The following is a 26,561-nucleotide window of genomic DNA, read 5'->3' on the forward strand; positions in this document are numbered from 1 at the left end:
CTAGTTGGTGGCCTAAGGGGTGTATTCACTGGTAAAATTGTACTGAGCTATATACTTATGTTATTTCAAAGTTTAATGAGAAAATTTACATCCTCAGAGAGATAAGAAGATATACTGAAAACAAGAAAGCATGCTATAAGAAAAGGCATACTAACAACACCTTGGAAATTAAAGGCATGATACAGAAATTTAAAATTTTGTTTAAAAACAAATTATAATAGCACCTGCCCAGAAAATAGGACAAAAAAGCAAAGAGAAGAAAAGCAGGAGAGAAAACATAAGGAAGTCCCACTTAGCTTATAACTACCACTTTTTGCACAATTTTTTTATTCTGTCCAATGGAACTTGGGAATTAGCAAATGCCTTGAATGAAAGATAGGTGAAGAATGTAAGATTCCTGGGGGGCCTGGGGACGTCAGTCAGTTAAGCATCTGACTTTGGCTCAGGTCATGATCTCATAGGTTATGATCTCATGGTTTCTAACTTTGAGCCCCACATCAGGCTCTCTGTTGTCAGCACAAAGTCCGTTTCAGATCCTCTGCCTCCCTCTCTCTCTGCTCCTCCCCTGCTTTCCCTCTCTCTCTCTCTCAAAAAATAAATAAACATTTTTTTTTTTTAATATGAGACTCCTATCTTGGGGGATGGTTCCCATTTCTCCAGGAACATGACTCCTATCATAGCAGCCTTGGTAGCTATGAATTCCCGTCCCTGCACTGTCCCATCTGTATTCATCTCACTAGCAGAAGCAACAGGCACCCCTTACTGCTTGGCCTTTAGGCCTGGCTTGTTTTGTGAAGTGGCGGGTGCCTTGAGGCAGGAAAGGTTGATGTACTTCAGTAAGGCTGGGCCTTCATCTGCACTGACTCTTAGGTTCTCCAAATAAGCTACAAAAACCGGCACTTTCCATCTCCTTCTAGAGTTCTCACCCTGACTCAGGCATGCCTATGTGATTGAGCATGCCGTGAGGTGTCTTCTATCCATTCCCCCTCCTTTCTGTCATACTGGACACTGCAGTTTGTAGACTTCATTCAGGAGAGGGGGAGGCATGGGACTATTCTGCCTTGTCTTCTTGATTACCTGGCCACCTATTTTTATGAAGCTTAAGACCAGGCAGTGTGTACGAATTAAAGTTTTTATCTACTTGTGGCCATTTTCTTTGTTTACAGCGTAGAACATATGTTGGGTTTTTAAAACCGTGCTTCTCCAGCATAATCAATGATTATGCAGTTGATGTAGATTCCCCTGTGCAAAGGCATTTGGGTTGTCTGTTCTTATTTTAATAGGGCTGCTTTTAAATTTTATCTTACAGCCGTTATCTTAATGGATGTTTAAACAGGAATTCCTTACACTAGCCTGGTCAGAAGCCATCTACAGGAAAGTAGACAAGCTGGTGACACACTGGGTCTTAGGAATGGAATCATGAGATTAAAATCACATCATATTTACGTCATGTGTGGTAGAAGGGAAATACCGTGGAGAGAAGCAAAGAATTTGGTAGGGAGATAACTCAGAGTTTCACTTGACGGTGGGATAATCAATGGAGGAAATGTCCGGTGTTCATAAGATATCAGAGTGAAATGTTGTTAGAGATCACATAATCGAATTTTCTCACGTTATCAGTGAGAAACCTAAAGAAGCCCAGAGACGTGGGGCTGGAATTTTATTAAATCCTGTGGACTTTGGAGTCCTGAGGCAGGCCCGTGAAGCAGAGTCCGCCCCAGGGAGCATGGCACCCGTCACCGTGCGTCCTCTTGACCACCTACCCCTACAGTTCCTACAGGCTGAATATGTCCAAAATGAACATAGGGGACCAGATGGAGGAGTGTTATGGTAGCTTTCCTCCTTATCTTTAAAATAGCAGTTATCAAATGGGGGTGTTTTGTCATGGGGACATTTGGCAATGTCTGGAGACCTTTAGATTGTCACGTGTGGTGGTGGGGCAGGGGGCATCTAGTGGACAGTCAGAGGTAACCGTCTGAAAAGCATGGGACAGCCCCCACAGCAAAGAATGATCTGGCCCCAAATGTCCACAGTGCTGGAGCTGGGAAGCCCTGCCTGAGGTGGAAGAAATGTGGAAGGCTGGCTTCTTAGAAACTGAGCCTGGCTCAGAGTAAGAGAGCCCTGCCACACAGGAGGCAGGATGAAAACTAAACATAAAGGAAATGGTAGCGAGTTAAAGATAAGGATTTGTAAAGTGAGTCAGCTCCATTTAGTACTATCTGTCAAGTAGGAGTCAAGGTGTCAGTTAAGTTGGTGGGGTGGGGAGTGGAGGCGGTGAAAGGAGACAGAGCGGGGACAAAGTGAAAGGGAAGGTCTAGAAATGCCATTGCAAGGTGTGTGTTGGGAGCCAACCAGAAATAAGTAGGAGGATTGCTCAGCCGCCCCTGGCAGTGCTCTCTGGCACAGAAACAGGATGTGGGGGACGTAGGCAGAGATCCACGCTAGGATCTCTTGTCCTAAGTACAGTAGAAACCCCGAGAGACATGGGGTCCTGCGACGATGTTGTAGCAGCTGTGCAAGAGTCCACGCAGTAGCTGAGTGAATGTCAAAAAGTGTAATAGCAGCTGTGTGCTGAAGGGTCACGGACAGACAGCAAGTTCGGGAAAGCGGGCAAGACGTCTGGTAAATGCATCGTTCAGTGAGATCTGTTCACTCCCTCATCCTGTCTTACCTTCCTCTGGCCCTCAGGGTGTGGACATCAAAGCAAGGGGAGAATGGAAGGCCTTGCTGGCCCCTCTTGACCACATTAATCTACATGTCCGTGGGGGCTTCATCCTGCCCTGGCAAGAGCCTGCACAGAACACCCACTTAAGGTAAATGACACGACAAGATTTCTCCTTTACCGCCAGTTAGCTCAGATCCGGGTGAAGCCTGACAATTTGTATGTAAGCAGTGCCTGATTCACGCTAGTTTTAGAAGACTTTCTGGATCTTAATTGACTCTGCTAAGAAACCTGTTGCTGGAAAATTGTGTAAGCCACATCGCCATTGATGCTTGAGGCATCATATATAGGATTTTGAAATTTTAAATCTAAGTCTATATAATAATTAAAAACAGCTAACATCAAATGAATGCTTGCTCTGTGCCTAAAACTCTACTAGTATGGAGGTTTCTTTTTGGAAATTATTTTTCTTAACAAAAGGAGAAAATAAACTCTGTGACATGAGTACTCTTATCCCCATTTTACAGATGAGCAAAGAGAGGCTTCAGGTGGCTAAGAGATTTACTCAGAGTCACACACTTAATAACTAGTTGAGCAGGAACTAAAATCCATGTCTGCCTGATGTCAAACTAAAATTCTTAGGTCCATACTCATTTAATTCAAGAAATTCAGTTAAAAACTGAAGAACTTGGGACATTTGTGAGTGGCGCTCACCTTACATGTGCTTAGGAAATTAGGTCATGAAAAGAGAAAGATCACTTCAGGATTTTTCTCACAGATCCAGTGAGTTGGCTTGCAGTTTCTTGCCGTACTTTTAGAGCACTTCTAAAGGAAAATTCCATTCATTCATTCATTCATTCATTCATTCCTGACATAAAGTAAGATAGCCACTGGAGACAGAACTAGAACCAGATGACAAGTCTCTTGAATCCTACTACCCAGTATTTATACCAGGAAGCACTTCTGTTAGGCTTCTATGAAAACCCTTGGTTTATGGTTTTGTTTTTAGCTAATGGCTCTTCCTACCCCATTGCAGCCGTCAGAAATTCATTGGCTTCAAGGTTGCCTTGGATGATGAGGGGACTGCTAAAGGTTGGCTCTTCTGGGATGATGGGCAAAGCATTGGTGAGTAAGGGTTGCCTTGGATTCATGTCAATACCACTGACTAGGGGGGCAGGCCTGCTTTTTTTTCTTGTCCATGTTAAAACAATGTTGCATTCTGAAACATGGCCATTTGTTACTTTAAGTGCATAATACACATTGTGTATGATCTTTATGCCTCATGTAGAGGAAGCAGAGCTCTGAATGTCTCACCATTACCCAACTGTCCTAATTCACTGTGGGAGATAGCAGTGTAGAAGCCATAGGAAAAGTTTCTTTGTAGCCAACTGAGATAGACTTCCCTATGGTTTATGTTCAAGGCCACATTCCCTAATTACAAGGCTTACTATCCCAATAAGAAAGGCAGTGCCTCTATCAGCTGTGCTATTTATCTGGAGGGATTTTCCATTAGGAGTTTATAGGAATTGGTAAACTCTCGGGAGGAAGGCTTAAGTACCATTAGCTATGTCTAAGCCAATGCTATCCAATGCAGTGATGGAAGTAAGTCAGTATCTGTGTTGCCCAATATGGTAGCCATTAGGCATAGGTGACTATTAAGCACTTGAAATGTGACAAGTGCTTCTGAGGAACTGAATTTTTTAATTTTGTTTAATTATAATTAATTTTATTTTAAATAGATACGTATTGTGCGTGGTTACTATCTAGGACAACACAGCTCTAGAGAGTAGCCAGTGCCCCCAGTTGAGTGGTAAGCAAATTAGAAAGAGTCCAGAATATGTGGAAGAGTGAGAAAGCCCCAAAGGTAGGAGTTAGGGTGGGGATACCTATACTAGATATACCGAGCTCATAGTTTCCCAGGACAAAGAAGTCTTTTTTTTTTCTTTTTTTTTTTTTTTTTTTTTTTTTTTGGTATTCTTTGTTCTCTGGAGATTGCATTGAAAAAATTACCTAATACTCCTCAAGATAAGCTGACCAAGACACCAGTGTTGATGTTTGTGATGGGAGTGTACGTGCATGTATGTACACATATGTGTGCCTCTGGCAGGTGGAATCTGGAAATTTTGAGGTGACCAGGAAGATGTTGGGAATGGGAGACCATGAGTAGGAAACGTGGATTAAGAGTGGTGTCAGGAAAGTGCATTATGTGAGGTTACTCTGTTAGATATATTGATACTCTTTTCAAACATTTTGGGTGTGGGACACCTGGATGGTTCAGTCAGTTAAGTGTCTGACTCTTTATTTCAGCTCAGGTTATGGTCTCATGGTTTGTTGGTTTGAGCCCCAAGTTGGGCTCCGTGCTGGCGGTGCAGATTCTCTCTCTCCGTCTCTTTCTGCCCCTCCCTTGCTTGCACACGTGTGCTCTCTCTTTCTCAAAAACCCTTAAAAAAACACATTTTGTGTAAACAGAGTTTGGGGCAAAGTCTGACTAATCTCACAAAATGGAACCCTATAAAGAAGAAAAACAAAATGAAAAACAAACAAAAATCGTCCCTACTTTCTCAACAAGCAAGCAATTAGAATTCAAGAGCATAGCTCCAGATCATGCTTACCTTGTTGCTTATTTGCAGATACCTATGGAAAAGGACTCTATTACCTGGCCAACTTTTCCGCCAGCCAAGTGAGTGCAACTGATACTATGGGGGGTGAACAGAGTTCTGCTGGGTTAGCTGGATGCTGGATATCATAAGGGTACATAGAGTGCCTCCTTGAATCCCTTCACAGCTCATCTCGTTAATTTGCGTCTTTTCCTTCCTCTAGACTTCAGATGGACATTTGATATACTCTCAGGAAGTTTTCTGTGATTAAACCATTCATGCTTCATCAGTAATTTATTCCAGTTCACCGAGGCACAGATGGACAGATTGTTTCTGTGTTATCTAGCCCTTCCTTGTTCCTATCTTTCCTTGGAATGGCCTGTATATTTTGTGACTTCTCTACATGTATAATATAGAATGTTCCAGATATATATATATATATATATATATATATATATATATATACACACACACACACACACACACATACACATGTTTATATACATACATCCATATTTATATATGAATATATATACATATATATACATCCATATATACATATATATAAATCCATATATGTGTATGTGTGTGTGTGTGTATATATATAAACATACATATCCTTATATATAAAGTTCCTGATAGCTAAGACTCTTTGTCTTCTTAGAGTTCAGGGTGAGTCTAGAGATCCTGCAGGTGCTTAGCCAATGCAAAGTTGAATGGTAGTTGGAAGCAGGAGACAGAGGGCTGAAATCATGGTCTGCTTTATCCAAGGGCACAAGATGGTGACCCTCACAGTGTCTCACTTCGTGATTTACATTTGTGCCTAAAAAAGAGGTTGAGAAAAATTTAAATGGATTTTTGCCTCTGGTTTCTTTTATTCCCAATTCACAGAATACGATGCAGAGTCATATAATTTTCAACAAATATATCACCGATACAAATCCTTTGAAACTGGGCTACGTGGAGATCTGGGGAGTGGGCAGCATCCCCATTTCCAGTGTCAGCATCTCTGCGAGCGGCATGGTGATCAGACCCACCTTCACTTATAACCCTGCATCACAGGTTTGTGCCCCGTATTTCCCAATCCTGAGACAGCCAGAGCAGTTCCTGCCTACCTCCCTTCCAAACGACCCTCTCTCCTGTAGAGCCATTTGGGAAGCCCTCCGTGTTGAGTGCATCAGCAGTAGACAGCCTGGAGGTGAAGGGAAACTTCCTGACTCCTCATCATTGGGAACTGAGAGTCTGGAGCCTTACTTGCCATGTGTGTTTTCTTGTCTGCAAATTTATATAAAGCTTTGTCTAGACTCCTTCACTCTGCCTCAGAGATCTATTTCCCAAACAGCCCAAACTACCATATTTCATCAAATATATGACACCTTCAAAGTTGCCCTATTATTTCATGTACCACGATGAAGAAAAAGAGGATTACAGAAGTATGGTGCAATGCTTTAGTATCACTTAAAATTTCTACTTTAAACACATAGAGAGTTTTGCAAACTTTCTTTAAACCAAGATTTCTATCCTTTTAATGTTAGTGATAAGACAGAGGAAAATATTGGGTAGAGACACACGGACATTGATAAATCTGCATCAAAGTAATTTAGATAAGGTAAACTCTGAACGTGAAGAAATATTAGAAATGCCTTAACCAATTTGTGTCCCATGTTTTATTATGAAAATTTTATGTAAATATTTTAAATTATCATTTTATTTATTATTATGTAAAATAAAAGTATGCAGCATGAATGGGTTAAGGTATTTCCTCTGTGCTATCAGAGGCACTGGTGATACATCATTTCATAAAACTTCCTCCACTAATGTCTATGGAATTTTCTCCAAAGCTAGCAACATATTTTACACAAGTTTTCATCCTAGTACTTTCTTGATCTCACTGTCATCTGGGATTCATATTCTTTCCTAAAATAATCTTTAAGTGGTCTGTACCATCCATTCATAATACTGGTAATAGCAATGAAGTTCATGCTTGCACAGATAATAACAACTGTCACAAGTGCTGCTTAGCTCACAGTAATTCCAAGGCTGTTGATTGCAAGACACATTCTGAGCTCATGAATGTTGTATACATGGAAAATGTGCACCTGAGGATCAATGTAGTGTGGCATTTCCAACACCTAGCCTCACGGTAAATGGGTCTTTCTTCGTGTGCTTGCTTCTTGCTTTTTCCTAGACTCTTTTTCTTTCATAATCCTTCCTGATTAAAAGGCCTGAAACAAAATTTTCCTTCTGTTTTGTATTCTTCATTCATTTCCTCATATTTGCGGCTTTCTTGCTAACCAATTGCCCCAACCTTACCAAGAGCTCATAAAGGACTTTGCCCAACTTTGTTGCTGACCAATGGACTGTTATACAAGCTAACACCTGCACCTGCAGTGACATTTATGGAAAACATTTGCCTAGAAAAAAGCTGAACCATTGGACTTTCACTGGGCAATCTCCAAGTCACTATTGGGGAACAGGAAAAGGAAGATCAAAGGAGCATTGTGTAGAATGGAAATAAGGGCTTCTTCTCCCTTGTGTCTATGCCGTTGTGTCTCTGCAGTCATTTGTATTGCGTTATTTAGGGCCTGTTGTCTTTTCCCTGTCCCTGAACTAGTTTAGTACTCAAAGGAATCAAGAAACACCCTCCTCACCTGAACATTTGAGGGCTCCCTGACAGCAATGCATTGTGAAAGTGGACCATAGCCTTGTACCTGATTTGCTTGAGTGCAGGAAGTTTCAATCACCAGATACCCTCTACTTTTCCTTTTGGTTCCCAACAGGTGTTAAGCATTGATATGACCAGCATAGACATCAGCCTCCATAAGTTCGTTTCACTGACGTGGAGAAGCACTCTGAATTTTTAGAGCAAGATACTGATGATGAACAGCTTTGAAACTACTTATACTTCATGCCCATAAGATTATTGTGTGGTGTTAATTGGCTCATGCCCAGTACGGGTAAAGTATTTTATTAATTTTGTTATGTATTTTGTCTGTGTCTTAGCTCTGTGGGAAAAGCCATAGGGAAGTATTGGAAATCTGTGAGTTGTCTGACTGTTCCTGTGTGATTAACATGGTAATGATGGCTCATCACACAATATCCCCTGAAGAGGCACTGGGTCCATGGTGAAGTTGCACGTATGTGTGTATATATGTGTGTAATCAGGGAATGGGCCCCACTCTTGCTAAATACACAAGAAAAAGCTTGCCAGGTCAGTTCCAGGCCCTAGGGTTGACTAAGGCCTCAAGAAAGTATCAAGAAAGAACATCCGCTTGTTGGTTATAGGGAGAAGGGAGTAATAGCATGACATAAGGGAAAGGAAAGGTCAGCAGGAAAGGTGAGAGGAAACAGAAGATGGTGATAAAAACAATCCTCACATGTAAGAAGAAAACGCAAAAATCTCAGGAATAGTTAGCCTCATGGGGAGGAGGAAGGAAGGAGCCTACTCACGTGAAAGCGGGGAGATGGGGTGGGGTGGGGGGACACTTAGCATATGGGAAGTGGGGTGAGGATGAGATTTCAGCAGGCAAAGCTGAGGGAGGGAGTTTGAACGTAAAAAATGTAACTTATTTTTGCAGTGGTGTGCTTTGAAATGTGTAAAATTATTTCTTTGCTCTGTGCCTAACATACATAACCACAGTTCACACAAACGCATGCAACTTAAATGCCAGAGAAAAATAAAACAAGCAAATTTACAAGAAATTTTGAACTTTGTGACATTTTTACCTTGGGTAACCTCCCTTTGGGGTTAAGTCTTCTTGTTTGGCAAGCCCTTGTAAGTTGGTCTTGTTCTCCTTGGCATCAGAGTTCCTGGAGTCTAACCAACCAATGAGATGATCAGATCTGTGATTAGCCACACTTTCCCTCACACCTCCAGCATCGGGTGTTCATGAGATTGAGGTGTGTGGTAGCATGTACATGAGGGGTTGTTGCTGTTTTACTCATCACAGCAGTTGCTATATCTGGTAAAATGTCAACCGGGAAAAACAGAATTTGCAACCCTATGGGTTATAACATGAGATGATTAAAATTTGGGATAAAATAATTACATATTAATGTTCAACAGAGATGTTTACTTTTGGTATTCCTTGAAAATGAGTGTGTTGGAAACGAGTATGTTTACTTCCCTAAGTCTTTCTTTCTCTTTTTTGTTTTAAAACACCAGGAGGCCAGAGTCTGCTTCTGCACTCATGTATCAGTGCCTGTCTAAGGTTAGAGAAAATGATATTGTTAAATTGGCTTAATGTTCTAATTAGCCAAATAAGGGGCTCTTGGGTGAGGACTTGAGCTAATTATGCAGCTAGAGAAACATGGAAAGATACAATGAGACTTCTTTGATCAGAAAGATGGGATGCTCAGGGCACCTGGGTGGCTCACTTGGTTGAGCCTCTGACTCTTGATTTCAGCTTTGGTTGTGATCTCATGGTCATGGGATCAAACCCCCCTCCAGTTCCATGCTGGAGTCTGATTTGGATTCTCTTTATCCCTCTCTCACTGCTCCTTCCGCCATAAAAAAATATATATATATATTTTTTTATATATTATATATATATATTTTATAAAAAAATATATATATATATAGGGGGGTGCCTGGGTGGCTCAGTCAGTTGAGTATCCAACCTCAGCTCAGGTCATGATCTCATGGTCCGTGAGTTCGATCCCTGCATTGGGCTCTGTGCTGACAGCTCAGAGCCTGAAGCCTGCTTCTGATTCTGTGTCTCCCTCTCTCTCTCTCTGCCCCTTCCCCACTCACAGTCTGTCTTGAAAAATAAACATTAAAAAAAATAAAAACAATATGGGATGCTCAACATCACTCATCATCAGGGAAAAACAAATCAAAACCGCAATGATATACCACCCCACACCTGTTGAATGGCTAAAATTAACAACATAAACAACAGGTGTTGGCGAGGATGCTGAGAAAGGGGAAACTTCTTGCACTGCTGGTGGGAATGCAAACTGGTGCAGCCACTCTGGAGAACAATATGGAGTTTCCTCAAAAAACTACAACTAGAACTACCCTATGATCCAGCAATTGCATTACTAGGTATTTACCCAAAGGATACAAAAATACAGATTCAAAGGAGTACATGCAACCCAATGTTTATATCATTATCAACAATAATCAAACCATGGAGAGAGCCCAAATGTCCATCAACTGATAAATGGAGAAAGAAGATGTGGTAGATATATGCAGTGGAATATTACACAGCCATCAAAAAGAATTAAAACTTAGCCATTTGCAATGATATGCATGGAGCTAGAGTGTATTATGCCAACCAAAATAAGTCAGTCCGAGAAAGACAAATATCACACGACTTCACTCATATGTGGAATTTAAGAAACAAAAATGAACATAAGAGAAGCAGGACAAAAAGAGAGAGGGAAGCAAACCAAAAGAGACTCTTAGAACAATCTGAGGGTTGACGGAGGGAAGGGGGTGGCGGGATGGACTCAATGGCAGATGGGCATTAAGGAGGACACTTGTTGGGATGAGCACTGGGTGTTGAATGTAAGTGGTGAATCACTGAATTCTACTCCTGAAAACAGCGTTGCCCTGTATGTTAACTAAAATAAATTTTAAGACATATGGGAAACTTGTTAGCTATCCTCTAATCCACCTAGGAAGGCTACGAGGAGGAAAGCATCATTCACTTAATATTTGAGAAATATTTTTATGTTATCATCAAGGACATCTTGGTAGGAGTTAGCTCTGGCTGCCACTGAAAACTCAAGAAGAGGATTTCTGTTAGAGAATCATGATCACCACATCCGGGAGTGAGGCTGAACACAGTTGTAGTCATCAACCCCACTGGCAGTCTGCTGAGACCTATGAAAGCCCTCTGAAGAATGATGTTCTTAGAAGCATAAAATAAAATGCGTACCATTTTAAAGGAATCCTGGGCTGCCTGGGTGGCTCAGTCAGTTAAGCATCCGACTTTGGCTCAGGTCATGATCTCACAGTTCGTGAGTTTGAGCCCCGCATCGGGCTCTGTGCTGACAGCTCAGAGCCTGGAGCCTGCTTTGGATTCTGTGTCTCCCTCTCTCTCTGCCCCTCCCCTGCTCATGCTCTCTCTCTCTCTCTCTCAAGAATAAATATTAAAAAAATATTTAAAGGAATCCTAATATATTAAAATACATTTATATGAATATTTTTAAAATTTAATATAGTAACACATGAGGAATTTTTAAATTATCACACTATATAATAAGATTGAGCCATGGGCTTCATAATATCATAATTTCCATGTGATGATCAGCATAAGCAATGTTTTGAGATATCTGCTACAATTTCATAATGTGATATGAAAATATCTGTGATTCTGTTTTGACTCATGTACTGCTGAAACTGCTGTGCTGTGCTGTCCACATTTATAATGTAAGAAAATGCTAAATTTCAGTTAGAAATTAGTGAAAAAAGATGTATTTTTTCCCATCAATGCTTGCAGATTCCCTAAGTTATACCCCTTGGAGTTCTGGGGACCCCAGTTCAAGAATTCCTAGATTAAGGCACATCTGCTTCCCAGACTTCAGTTTAGCAACTCGGTCCCTTGTACCTGTAACAACTTTAAGTGTTCCCAGGCCTCGGTCGCTCACTTGTCTCTTGAATTCATTCATTCTTTTGGCTTTTAAATAGCCAGTTCCTTAAGGACATGAAGACCTTTAGTCTAGGACTGAAAAGATTCTCAGCAGCTCTGAGAAGGGGGTCAGTGAAGGAAAAGATCTGCAGCTCCCTTGATTCTCTGAGCAGAGTTGTCCTTCTGTAGGTAGAAGGTTGCATCCTGCCTCACCCCATTGCAAGGGTTTCGTCCACTGGTCGAGCATTTTCTTTTCCTTTCAGTTGCGTGAGAACTCAGAAGCAATATTTAGGGTCCAGAGACTTGGTTGGGTCACTTTGTCTCTCTGGGATCATGTTTCTTCATCGGCTGGTGTCAGAGTAAAGCTGTGATTTCCAAATTCTCCAAAGGGGCTCTGCATTGCTCTCTGGAAGAGGGAAGAAGGCGGATTGGCAGGGATCTGAGCTCCCCACCCTGGCTTCAGTTATTTCATTCAATTACATACTGGAATTACATCTGAATAAAGAATTTTAAGGGGTGCCTGGGTGATGCTCAGTCGGTTGAGCATCTGACTTGGTTTTGGCTCAGGTCATGATCTCATAGTCACAGGTCGAGCTCTGCATCAGACTTCATGCCGAGCATGGAATCTGCTTGGGATTCTCTCTCTCTCTCTCTCTCTCTCTCTCTCTCTCTCTCCCTCCCTCCCTCCCTCCCTCTCTCCCTCCCTCTGCCTCTCTCTCACTCACATGTCCTCTTCTCTCTCTCTCTAAACAATAAAAAAAATGAATTTTACATATATATGTAATATACATATATACTTAACATATAAAAAATATATAATATGTACTTAAAATCTTTATCCGAGTGGAATATACATACCCTCATATACATTTTATATATCATATTTATGTAAGAAGTTTGAAAATCAGTATGCCAGATAAGCAGTCCACAAATATTTTGGTCCCAGAACCTGTTTATACTCTTAAAAATTATTGAGGATTCCAAGAGCTTTTGTTCATGGGGTTAGATCTATTGATATTTTTTATAGCTATTGATATTTATTATATTAAAACTTAAAATAGTTAATTGTACACCCAAAACTAATGTTATACTGTATGTTAACTAACTGGAATTCAAATAAAAACTTTAAAATGTTAAAATAGTTATATTTTCCAAAGAAAATTAGAAGAATTGCATTTTTACATTTTTGGAAATCTCTTTAAAATCTGGTTTAATAGAAAAAGATCCCAAAACCTCAAATATGCTTCTACATTCAACCTTTTGTGATATCACATGTTATATAGTCTCTTGAAAACTTCACTGTACACTTAGGAAAGAAAGAGAGTGAGAAAGGCAAATATGTTCTTAGTGTTTTTTATGAAAATAGTTTTACCTCACACACACCCTGAAGAGGTCTCAAAGACCTCCCAGAGGTTGGTCTCCAGAGCATACTTTAAGAACCACTTCAGAGGTTCCTCAAAAAGTTACAAATAGAACTACCCTAGGACCCAGCAATTGTGCTACTAGGTATTTACCCAAAGGATACAAAAAATACTAATTCGAAGGGATACATGTACCCAGATGTTTATAGCAGCACTATCAACAATAGCCAAATTATGGAAAGAGCCCAGATGTCCACTGACTGATGAATGGATAAAGAAGAAGTGGTATATATATACACAATGGAAAATTACTCAGCCATACAAAAGAATAAAATCTTGCCATTTGCAAAGACATGGATGGAGCTAGAGAGTACAATGTAAGCGAAATAAGTCAATCAGAGAAAAAACAAATCCCATATGATTTCACTCATGTGTGGATTTTAAGAAACCAAACAAATGAACACAGGGGAAAAAGAAAGAAGAAAACCAAGAAACAGACTCTTACCTGTGAAGAACAAACTGATGGTTACCTGAGGGGATGTGGGTAGGGAGATGGATGAAATAGGTGATGGGGATTAAGGAGGGCCCTTGTCATGATGAACACCTGGTATTGTGTGGCAGTGAATGACTACATTTTACACCTGAAACTAATATTACACTGTATTTTAACTAACTGGAATTTACATAAAAACTTGGGAAAGAAGTAAGAATCACTATACCTGGAGCCATATATATTTGTGGCTACCTTGAGGCAGACCCAGCAACATGGACCTACACTTGCAACTCCTGGCAAGCTATTAGCAGAAAGGTTGGAGTCTTTTTGAGATATTCTGTTCCCCAGAGATCACATAATGTCACTTTATGTCTTTGTAGGTATGTCAAAATAAAGAAAGAGCCATCTGAAACCCTTTCACTAAAAGAGGAAGAAATTCATTCCATTTCTTATTGAAAGCATCCTTATGGGGTGCCTGGGTGGCTCCGTCGGTTAAGCGTCCGACTTCAGCTCAGGTCACGATCTCGCGGTCTGTGAGTTCGAGCCCCGCGTCGGGCTCTGGGCTGATGGCTCAGAGCCTGGAGCCTGCTTCCGATTCTGTGTCTCCCGCTCTCTCTGACCCTCCCCCGTTCATGCTCTGTCTCTCTCTGTCTTAAAAATAAATAAACGTTAAAAAAAATAATAAAAGCATCCTTATTATAACATTACTTAACATAAATACCTACAAAGACAAGGCTGTGTGGGCCCCAGCAGATATGTGTCTGCAACAGTCCCTTCTTGTCAATGCAGCAGTATCACTGAGATTTTTGCATCTTGTCTTGGAGGATGGTGCTTTGAAAGTTAAGGGTGATACATATTGTTGGTTTCTGACTTGGCCATTCAATCATCAGCTTGCTTTGATCACTTTACAAGTTCTGTCAGGAGCTAACTTCACCATGCTTTCTTGCTAAGAAACAACTGGAAGATACTGGTCACATGCTTGTTTTTTCCCTTCAAAATGTCTCTTTTTCATTGGTCGACACAAGCATGTGGCCCAGTACCTTCCAGTTGCTAGTAAGCAAGAAGGGATGGCAAAGTGAGCTAATTTCTGCACTTCAGGAAACGGAGGCTAGCTGTGGTTGTTGGTCAACACTGTAATGTAAATGATGTCATAAATGAGCATGGGATATGAGGAGCCAAGAGTAAAGTATCACACAAAGAATAGAATGACCTTGTGTAGCAATAAATCTCCTTTCCTAATCTCTTGCCAAGATATCGTCCCAACTTGAAGTGAGATCCTGGTACATTTTCAAACAAAGGCCCTGTTTTACTGGAATGAAAGATAAGGTAGATATCTCATTTCTGAAGTTAATCAGGGTAGAAACCAAGTTTCTGTGTGTGTGTGTGTGTGTGTGTGTGTGTGTGTGTACTTGCCATACATTGAGCATTTGAAGGAAACATGGACTGCTCTGTCTACTATATTACTTATGGATCTTAGATGCCATTAAAAGATGGCATGCCCTCATATTTTGTTATTTATAGGATATGCAGTCTCCTACACATACTATATACCCTCATATATTGCTGGTGGGGATGTAAAATGTTGCCTGGAATTTTACATTTTGGAAAACAGTTCTGCAATTCTTCATAAAGTTAAGGACGGAGCTCCCATATGATCCTGAAATTTCACTCCAAGGTATATCCCGAAAGAATTGAAAATATATATCCACACAAAAACTTGTACATGCATGTTCAGAGCAGCATTGCTCATATAGCCGAAAAGTATAAACAACCCAAATGTACATCAACTGATGAGTATATAAACAAAATGTATTCATACAATGATATGACCCAGCCTTAGAAAGAAATAAGGTACTGATACCTGAGGGTGTCTAATACCTACAACAACATGGTGGAATTGTGAAAACATTATGCCAAGTGACAGAAGCCAGACACCAATGGTCATACATTGTATGATTCTATTTATATGAAATGTTTGGAATAGGCAAATCCATAGAGATAGAAAGTAGATCAGTGGTTGCAGGGATGGAGAAGAGGAGAATGGGGAATGACCACAGATGAGTGATATCTTCCTTTTGGGATGATGAAAATGTTCTGGAAGAAGATAGTGGTGATGGTTGCAAAACTCTGTGAATATACAAAAAACCACTGAGTTGTATACTTTGAAAGGGTAAATGTCATGGTATGTGATATATTTCAATAAAAACCCACATTGGCTAGCTTAAGAAGAAAAAAAAAATTTTTTTGAAGATATTAGTGACTCATTGAAAGTCCAAGAGGGCTAAGAGTGTCAGGTTTGTAGGCTATGTGGCTAGGAACAATAGTCTTATTACCAAGTGGGGGATTCCATTGTCCTTAGCCTATGTCCAGCAGCCTGTACTTTCAATACTGGGCATAGGATGCCACTAGGTTGCCTGTCCCTACTGCCTCCGAAACAATGTCTCTTCACAATCCTGGATGCCACATGATACCTCCTTCTCTCCACCGTCTTCTGGGTCACAGGCACACCTCATTGGCCCAGCACAGGCCAGTTGCCTCTACCTTGGCTGAAAGGGAGATTGTGAAAGAGAATTTCTAGCCTTTTCCTTGGGGAGGCAGAATTCCCAAGATGCAAAGTTCCTTAAATATTAGAAGTTTTTTTTTTTTAAATACCCATCAGTCAAAGAGCATGATAAATTTCCAGTGAAGGTGCCTCCTCACTTCAATATTATATAATTTCTACTTTAATGGTGCTTCTTTTATTTAGAATAATTGCTGGGAACACTTATTCAAATTAATGGATGGGCACTTGGGTGGCTCAGTCAAACACCCAACTCTTTATCTCAGCTCAGGTCATGATCTCATGGCTTGTGAGACTGAGCCCCACATGAGACTCTGCACCATCAGTGCTTGGGATTCTCTCTCTCCTCTCTCTCTCTCTGCTATGCTTATACATGTGCACACTCTCTCATTCCCTCTCTCTCTCTCAAATAAATCAACTTGAAAAAAAGTGGAAAGCTGAGTTATGCAAGAGAACTTTGGGTGGCAAAATGGAGAAAGGAACAATGTAGTGAAGCAAAAGCTATTCATTTTTTCACTTACATATTCAACGAATGGCCATATATTTAAAACTATCTATGAATGTTAGGCTAAGCACAGGAGACACCAATACAAAAGTGAAGATCCAGCTCCTGAGCTCTTTAGGCGACATGGACAGTCAAGCAAGTATAATGTGACAAGCAAAGTAATTGGATATTAACAGGAACACAGAAGAGGCATAACTATTAGAATAAAACCCCACCTTCCTCTTTTATTAACAAACGGAGCTCACTCTAAGTCCCAGGGAAAGCAAGCGCCATTTTATGGTCAATTGGAAAACCCTCCTCTCCTCCAATCACCGTCAAATTTACAGGGCAATAAATCAATCCTAGCAGAAGCTGGCTACATCAACCTAGTCACCTTTGCTCAGTGCTCCTCAAGAACCACCAAGGGATAGACATAGCAAATAAAGGGATACGGCTATGAGGTGAGTACTTTTCTCCATGCATGTGGTGTTTTGAGTAAGTAGTGTTCCTTTTTTCTTTTAAATGTCCCTGTCTCCTCTGCAAAATGATCTGAACAACTCACACTTTTCTTTTGGACCTGATATTTTCTTCCTTTTCCAGAGACCATGAGGAGTGGGAATGAGATAGTGCATGAAGTCACAGGCTGACTGGAGAGATTGTGTGTGTGTGTGTGTGTGTGTGTGTGTGTGTGTGTGTGTGTGTGTGTGTAACAGACAGGGAGGGTTGAATCCAAGATGTTCCTCTCTCACTGGAAGAAAACTCTCACTGGGAGCTTCCTTCTGGAAGTTGGCTAAAAGTGCCGTGGATTAGATGTACAATGAATGCATCTCTTTGGGCAGGGAGGGAAATGGTATACAATCATTAAGGTTTTTAATCATAATCTGGATTTTAATTATTCTAAAATTCTGTTTGATGAAAAGTGGCTCTGGGTAGGGAGAGTTTCTGAGTAGGAAAGACTTTCTACCTTTTGGAATCCCCACCTACCCACTTGCTGGCAGGATGGCAGTAGTCCCTGAGGCAGGAAAATGCCTAGGGTTGTCCTCAGAGGATCCTGAACTTCCAGAGCCTGCTCCCCTGGGAGGTGTTGAGCCTGCTCCCCTGGGAGGATTCAGAAGCTGTGGAAGAGGCATGTGCCTTGGGTTTGTAGAGGCTGGGAAGCAAAGTTTCCTCATGGAGAGACACAGTGCTTGGAGAAGGGAAGCTGAGTGACAGATAGAGTGTTTGCTGTGGTAGTGAGTCATGGGCTCTGTGTATAAGAAACAAAGTCATGTACTGTGTGAGGACATGGGGTGGGTCTCTCAGACTTCTTTCACTGCCTGAAATTTCACCATTGGAGATCCAGCCTCTAGATCTGTAAGCTGTACAGTCCAGGAGACATTGTGGAGAGAGTGAGAACACTCAAGGACTGGTTTAAGAAGCAGAGCCTCAGTGTTTGCCTCAGTTACACCACTAACCATGGTTAAGCACAATTCCTTAACATTGACATAAGATGGGCATCATGTTGCCTGCCTGGTCAACTTCAATGTAGGGGTATCATGGGAATATAATAACATGATATATATCTTACAGGGATTAGAGTAAACCTTTGAAGAGTTTAGAGGAGAGATGCCTGATAGATTTAGGCTAATATGAAAAGATAGTTAATAAACTCCACCTTCAATCCCAAGCCTCAATCCTAACTCCCTGCAACCCGTGGCAAATTATTTGTAGATCCTTGCTCCTTACCTCCATTTCAAAATTAAGGTGCTTTTTTGCTTGTCTTTTTACACATTAACCAAAGCCTGTCTCAATTAAAAAATGAAGCTATACAGGTATGAAAATACTTACAGAAATGGTCATGGCATTGGGCCAGGGCTGAGAAGAACAGGGGTACAGGGAAGTGCAAAGTTAAAAGAGAGGTGAAGTTAAAAAAAAAAGTAAGAAATTCTTTGTTCACCTGGATTTATAGATTATTACTACATAGTTGTTGGTTTGGTATAGCTGCAACATAGGGGAGAGAAGAGGCAGGGCGGCGGGCATAGGAGATGGCATGAAGACCTGTGAATACAAAGCTAAAGCATTTATATTTTATTTGGGAAACCACTGAGGACTTGAATAGAGGAAAACTAAATGACCCCATTTGTGCAGAAGAAAGAGTAATCCATCTGCAGAGAGGAAGCAGGGAGCCAGGAGGAAGGAGGAAGCCGTGGTCACAGTTCAGGCCAGAAATGATGGCCTGACTAAAGCATTTCCAGTAGGGATGGAGAGGAAGAAATAGATTTGAAAGATATTGGGAAAGGAGTCTGACTGAACTGGTGACTGGCTGGAAGGACTAAAAAAAAAAGAGGAGTCAAAAAATTTACTTAGGTTTTTGACAAAATTGTGATTCTGTTCTTCAAGATATTAATCATGTTAGGAGAGGCCAACTGGGCAGAATTGGCATAGGCTGGGACTGGGGTGTGGGGAGAGATGAGTGCAGGTTTAAGCATGCTGAATTTGGTGAAATGTGTGGGGCATCCAGGTGAAACATCTAATAGGTGGTTGCACAAATTAATCTGAATCTCTGAGCTAGAAATACAGATTACATTGTCCTCTGTTATATGAAGTCATGAGTCGTGGAGCTTGCTAAAGGAGAAAGGATAGTGGACCTATGTTGAAAATGTGGGACATATCAATAGTTAATGAAACAAGGGACTAAAAGGAAATTGAAGAGGAACCAGAAACATGGGTGAAAACCAAGATTGAATGATAATCAAAAAATCCAACCATGGAGAAATTGAAAGAGGAGGAAGTGGTTGATAGTGCTGGATGTTTAAGAGAGTGCCCATTGTATTCAGCAGCTAAATCCCTGGTGACCTTGACAGGAGGAGTTTCCTTGGAATACAGGAAACAGAAGGCATGCCAGTATTATACAAGGAAACTAATACAGGCAGGGTGGAATTATCTTTTTGGAAAGTTATTTGTGGAAGGAAAAAGAAAGTTACGATGGTACCTAGAGAAGAACACAGAATCATCACCAGAGTTTAGGGCAACTTGGGATATACTTTTGAGGGGGAAAGAACACATTCAGAGGGAAAGGTTGATAATTCAAGAAAGAGGAAGGATAATTGGTGGAATAAGATTTTTGAGAAATTCATAGTGTGTGAGATCTATAGGATAGATAACAAGGGTTATGCTTAGACAAGAGGATGGAAAACTCTTCCACTGAGAAGAGGGGAAAGGATAAGAATTTATCTAGATGTAGATAATTTTTATAGAAAAGCTTGGGTTGAGAAGCAGGGAGACGAAATAGTTTCTGTAAACTAGTTGTTTTGTTTGTGATGTTGGAGATGATTGGACTGAGAGTAGCAAACAGCATAGGTGACAAAGGTTGGAGCTTGAAAACAAGGATCAATATTTGAAATTCCCCCTAAGAGAAATGAGAGAAAGTGGCAAGATTGTCAGTCAGCATGAAGGTTCAGCATATTTGTCAGATTATGAACCCAGTGGCATCTACATTGGGCTGCGTGCATAAACCCAGAAGGGAGAAGTTTGGATCAATGGCTTCATTGTATAGATTCAGTTAGCAGATAAGGGAGCAAGGAAGATGTGGGAAATAATAGCTATTGAGGCCTCCATCGGGGAAAGACGGTAGCCAGGTGGGACTAAGAAATTAGGAGGGAAGGGAACACAACAGAAGCCTCAATGTGATCAAAGAATAAGGAAACAGTGTAATGAGAAGGTAAAAGGGCATGAGCTTCTGCCCAGGAAATAGGAAGTAGAGGCTAAGAGTTCGGAAGTGGACCAATTCTGAGGGGTGATAAGTTCCAGGGAATAGCCAATATGCAGGGGTAGTAAGAAGCATAGTGATGGTAAAGAGTCAGCCAAGGAATGACATGGTGAAGGCTGTCATGGAATTGTGAGGCATAGATATAATGTGAGGTTTACTATAATTAGAGCAGAAGAATGAGAGTAACTCCAGAATCTGACTTCATTTTGTAGATGGAGAAATGCACATCCAAATAGCTAAAATGCCCATCTGTTGGTATGCAAGCCAGGACAAGAATTGAACTTCTTTGGTTCCCAGTTCATTACACACTCTAATACACCAAATATTTCAAAACATGGGTCTATGCATGATCAACAGGGCTACCGTGAGCCACCAAATTTATATGGGTTTGTGTGCTGTGATCACGCAAACAAGCATTGTGCTGGAGATCAGAATTAGGTTCATTTTTGTTGCAAGAGTCTTAACAGGTTTAGTCACTTCTGAACAATTAAACTCCTTACCATCATGGTATAGGAAGTGGAATAAGATGACTAGAATTCAGGTTTTCTTACTTTTTCCCTCCCTGAGTGTACCCTCTTCTCTACTGCCCAGGATGGGTGTGAGGATCAAAGTAGCATCTAGAAGGGCTTTGTGAGCCACCTTAAACCCTCATCTCTCTCCTCTACTCCATTCCACTCCTCCCTTCCTCCAGTTCTTTACGTCTGGTATATTCTCTCCTTGGACAATACTCAATCCCTCTGCAGACAAAAAAGACAGGAGGCTTAGAGGTGTTAGACGCACAGACTAGAGTTCATTGTAAACACTGTAATGGATGGAAACCAATATTCTCTTGATTATATAAAGAGGAATGCTTATAATCAAGTCATCTTGCGAATGAGTTCACATTCTAATCATGATGCCTATCTTTTGGATTGATGGGGTTTGTGGTTTGCTTAAATGCCATTATCTGTGTCCGTCTAGATGGCAAGGAATCTGAGTGTGTTGGAAGTCCTTCTGATCATCTTCTTCCTAACTATACTCGCCTTAGATATCTTCTTGATGCTTTTGGTGTTGGGAAATCCTTCAGGTAAGGAAGATGCTTGTTGCTTTGGGGTTGGAAGGATTGGTAAAGAAAGTCCTCTCTGGTTGCCAAAGCCATCATTATATTTCTTCACTGTTCAGCATGGCACCACATTGCATTATTCAAAATCCACATCCACAACTAATTTAAGTCAATTTTCAAAAGACAAGTGTTCTTTTTCTATAGCAAATGCCTTAATGATAGTGATGTTCAGGATCTTCTGATGAAAGTCTCATGTGATGAAAATTTAACAAGATGCAAAGTTAGGCTCATTGGATTTCTGTCCTTCAATCCAGTCATGAAGCCTTCAAAGAGAAAGAACAGTTGAGGTAACAGTGCCAAATCCCATTACATCACGGAAAAGGAAATTAAGTTACAGGCAACTTGAGGGCTGATTAACTTGGCCTAAATAGATCTATTATAATTAGCTTCCAGCCCATATTCTGATTGAAATAACTATGATTTCTTCATCAATACCTTTGAAACTGTTCTCTCTCACACAGAAGCCTCAAATGGAATGCCCTCTCCTTCATGAACACATGATACTCTAAATAATAAAATAATAGTGTGTAATACAAAACCCTAGCCCTAATTAAAACAGAATTTGAGGTTTATTTTGCTTGATGAAGTTCACTTTCTAAATGTAGGTTAGGTGTGCATTGAAAAGAGATTGTGCTGAGAGCAGAGCCTACCTACTCAATCTGTTTTCACCACTGTCCACAGTAAACATTAGGGCACTTTCTAGGAACAGTTATGTCTTTGAAAGAAGATTTGAAAACCATGGATATAAACTGTTTTTAGCCTATTACTACCTTTTCCCTAGAAAACTTTTTTTGAGTATCAAGTCCCATGATATTACTATCCAATATACATGAATAAGTAGTTTCTCTTAGTTAAAATAAAACTACATCTTCACACCTGCATTTTTACCCTAAATCACACTCTAATTCACGCAGAATAGTTTCACTTTTAACTGTTGTATATACTGGGCTTCTCTCGAGATGCTTTTTGAAGATATGTTTACATGAATTGAAAAGGAGGTTTTTTAATTTAATTTTTTTTGTTGTGGTAAGAACACTTACCATGAGATCTACTCTCTTAATAGATTCTTAAGTGTACGATACAGTATTGTTATTGCATAATGTTGTACATCAGATCTGTAGAACTTATTCATCTTGCTTAACTGAAACTTTATACATGTTGATTAAGAACACCCCATTTCCTCCTCCCCCCAGGCCCTGGCACCCATCATTCTATTCTTTGCTTCTGTGAATTTGACTATTTTAGATACGTCCTATAAATGGAATCATACAGCATCTGTCCTTCTGTAACTGGCTTATTTCACTTAGCACAATGTCCTCCAGATTCATCCATGTTGTTGAAAATAACCAGATTTCCTTCTTTATTTTATGCCTGAATAATATTCTGATACACACACACACACACACACACACCCCACATTTGATTTATCCATTCATTGGTTGATGGACTCTTGGATTGTTTTCACATCTTGGTTATTGTGGATAGCACTGCAATAAACATGAGAATGCTTATATCTCTTTGATATTTTTATTTCCATTCTTTTGAATTATTCAATCATGCTGATAGCAGAAGTTGGATTGCTGGATCGTATGGTGGTTCTATTTTTAATTTTTTGAGGGCCCTCCATACTGTTTTCCCACAGTGGCTGCACCAGTTTGCATTCCCACCATTAGCATACAGGCGTTTCCTATTGCTCCCATTCTCATCAACACTTCTACCTTTTATTTTGTTTTTTAGATTTTATTGTTAAGTAATCTCTACATCCCAAATGGGGCTCAAATTTACAACTCTGAGATCAAGAGTCACATGCTCTACTGACTGAGCCAGCAAGATATCTCTTGTTTTCTTTATAATAGCCATCCTAAGATGTGAAGTGATATGTAATTGTGGTTTTGATTTAAACTTCCCTGATGATTAGTGACATTGAGCATCTTTTCTGTTTGCCATTTGTGTGTCTTTAGAGAAATGCTTATTCTAGTCATTAGCCCATTTTTTAATCAAGTTATTGTTTTTCATTTTGGTTTTACTGTTGTGTTGTAGGAGTTCCTTATGCATTTTAGAATTTTGCCCATTTTCAGATAGAAGGTTTGCCGATATTTTCTTCCATTTCTTATGTAAACTTTTCACTCTGTTGATAGGTTCCTTTGGTATCCAGAAGCTTTTTAGTTTGATGTAGTCCCTGTTGTCCATTTTGGCTTTTGTTGCCTATGCTTTTGAGATCATATCCATAAAATCATTGCCAAGACCAATCTCATGAAGTGTTTCTCATATGTTTTCTTCTAGGAGTTTTACAGTTTCAAGGGTCTTACTTTTAAGTCTTCAATCCAATTTTAAAATAAAATTTTTTTAAATATATATACACACAACTGTAGAGCCATAAAGGTAGGAGAGTTGTTTTGAGGTCTTTTTTGAATAGAAACAAAAGGCACTAAAGGGTACCTATTATGTCCACTGTTAACTCAAGACTCAAATGCAATTCTGGGCTTTGACTGGCTCATGGAGCCTACTGAACCAGGTCCCACTTCTGATGTTACATTGATGGGTGGGGGAGAGGGGCTCGCAAATGTGATAAAGGCTAAAGGAAGAACAGCCAACGTTGAATGAGGATCTTTGTTCAAATGGAGATTATAATATCTTCCTGGTTTACCTCATAGATGGCTGAAAGTAAGTGGGAAAAAAAGCAAAAACAAACAAACAAACAAACAAAAACAAATGTGTGGGACAACAGACAGCCACATGTAAAAAAATAATCCTGAATCCCTACCTGACATCACATATGAAAATTAACTTAAAATGGATCAAAATTTGAAACGTAAGAGCCAAGCGTATAAAATTCTAAGAAGAAAACATAGTTATGAATATTTTGACGTTGAGTTAGACAGCAGTGTCTTAGATATGACACCTAAGACATAACAACCAAAGAAAAGATGGGTAAATTTTACTTAAAAAAAAACAATTTGTGCTTCAAAAGACACCATCAAGGAAGTGAAAAGACAGCCCACTGGATGAGAAACATATTTGCAAATAACATATCTGATTCTTGTATCCAGATGTATAAAGAAATCTTACAATTCAAAACTTAAAAGAAAAATAATCCAGTTTTTAAAATGAGCATAGAATTTGGACAGACATTCTTCATAAAAGATCAACAAATGGCCAATATGTCATGAGCAGATACTTGTTATCAGTTTTGGGAAAATGTAAGTCAAAATCACATACTCTTCACTCCCAGGAAAATGTCTATAATAACAAGTGTTGAGGATGTGGAGAAATTGGAACCCTTACACACTGCTGGTGGGAAGGTAAAATTTTGGAATTTTGGTCCCTTTGGAAACAAGTTAGGCAGTTCCTCAAAAAGTTAAAAAGAAAGAGTTCAACCATATTACTTAGTAATTCCATTTCCAGATCTATAACCAAGAGAATTCAAAACATATGTTCACACAAAAACCTGTATGCAAATGTTCATTGCAGAATTCTATGTCATAGTCAAAAAGTAAAAAACAGCACAAATTTACATCAACTTTGGAACAGATTTTTTAAAGTATTATATCCATACAATGGTTATGATTCAGCCATAAAAAAAAGGAAGACAATTATTGTTATGTGTTGCAACATAGATGAGCCTTGAGAACATTATGCCAAGTGAAAAAGCCAGGCACTAATGACCGCATACTTTATGGTTCCATTTATATGAAATGTTCAGAATAGGCAAATCCATGGAGACAGAAAACAGATTAGTGTTTGCCAGAGACTGGGAGAAGAGAGGATGGGAAGTGACCATGAATGGGTATGTGATTTCTTTTTGGATGAAAATGTTCTGGAATTAAATAGTGGTGATTGGCAACACAACTTGGTAAAAAACTGAAAGCAGTTGAATTGTACACTTTAAGAGGGTGAAATTTATGGCATGTGAATTATATCCAATAACAAGCAACCAAACAAAAAGCAAATGTGTTTAACACTTGTAGGCACAGATAGATACCAACTACTAGTGATCATTGACTAGAGAATTTGGCTGACAAGTCTGTAACTTTGCCTGCATCCTTTCTGAAATTGTGATTACACTACAAACTTTCAACTTTTTCCTTTAATTCCTATGCAGGTCATTCATTTGTTCCAGAGTGCCCAGAGATCCCCGAATCAGAGAGGATAGACTGTGTTCCTGGGCATGTGGTGACAGAGGTCAGAGAAATATGCTCTCTGCTATTGGTCTACTGGAATCTATCTATCTATCTATCTATCTATCTATCTATCTATCTATCTATATCTATCTATCTATCAGTTAAAATGACTTTATTTCTATAGGAATTTCATTGATAGTAGAACAGTTTGTTCTGTCAGTAGCTGGCTGGCGTGGTTATTTTTGCTAAAGCATTACTATTCACATGTTGATTAGCTTGTTAAGTGTTCTTGCCTGTTTGAGGTGATCAGAAAAAGCCCTTTATAAATGTATATAAATCTGTGGACACTAAAAGGACAGACAGTGATCTTTGAACACATATGTTTTCCTTCTGAACTATCATTCTATTGTATTTCCTCATCTCTAAGTTTTGCATTGTATTATATTATTTCTATTCCCATTTTCATAATTTCCCCTATGTGTTATTTTTTTTCAAATTTATACTTAAATTCGAGTTAATTAACACACAGTGCAATATTGGTTTCTGGAGTGGTATTCAGTGATTCATAACTTACATACAACACCCAGCGCTCATCATAACAAGTGCCCTCCTTAATACCCATCACTCATCTAGCCAATCACACACCCACCTCTCTCCATCAACCCTCAGTTTGTTCTCTCTAAGGGTCTCTCATGGTTTTTTCCCACTCTGTCTCCCCCCATATGTTCATTTGCTTTGTTTCTTACATTCCATATGAGTGAAATCATGTGGTGTTTGTCTTTCTCTGACTGACTTATTTCACTTAGCATAATACTCACTAGCTCCATCCACATTATTGCAAATGGCAAGTTTTCA

The 26,561-nt window shown here is 39.8% G+C and overlaps 2 protein-coding genes across 3 annotated transcripts in view; both read left to right on the forward strand.

The window, feature by feature from the left end:
* Positions 1-8,961, forward strand: part of MGAM (maltase-glucoamylase) — a 97,214-nt gene extending 88,253 nt beyond the window's left edge. Inside the window, exons 44-48 of the mRNA XM_053896772.1 lie at positions 2,689-2,813; positions 3,699-3,787; positions 5,293-5,342; positions 6,151-6,321; positions 8,040-8,961. Of these exons, the coding sequence (XP_053752747.1) occupies positions 2,689-2,813; positions 3,699-3,787; positions 5,293-5,342; positions 6,151-6,321; positions 8,040-8,123 (519 nt within the window). The 3' untranslated portion in view covers positions 8,124-8,961. The remainder of the gene's footprint in view (positions 1-2,688; positions 2,814-3,698; positions 3,788-5,292; positions 5,343-6,150; positions 6,322-8,039) is intronic.
* An 8,114-nt stretch (positions 8,962-17,075) lies between these two features.
* LOC109269136 (probable maltase-glucoamylase 2) overlaps positions 17,076-26,561 on the forward strand; it is an 86,647-nt gene continuing 77,161 nt past the window's right edge. For both annotated transcript variants that reach the window (XR_008420158.1, XM_053896769.1), the window contains exons 1-3: positions 17,076-17,196; positions 21,444-21,549; positions 25,688-25,767. Coding sequence is in view for 1 of the 2 variants with exons in the window: in XM_053896769.1 (XP_053752744.1) it covers positions 21,444-21,549; positions 25,688-25,767 (186 nt within the window). In the remaining variant the exon portion in view is untranslated. The remainder of the gene's footprint in view (positions 17,197-21,443; positions 21,550-25,687; positions 25,768-26,561) is intronic.

This window comes from Panthera pardus, unplaced genomic scaffold (assembly GCF_024362965.1).
Source record: "Panthera pardus isolate Hobbes unplaced genomic scaffold, ASM2436296v1 HiC_scaffold_8, whole genome shotgun sequence".
Classification (NCBI taxonomy): Eukaryota; Metazoa; Chordata; class Mammalia; order Carnivora; family Felidae; genus Panthera; species Panthera pardus.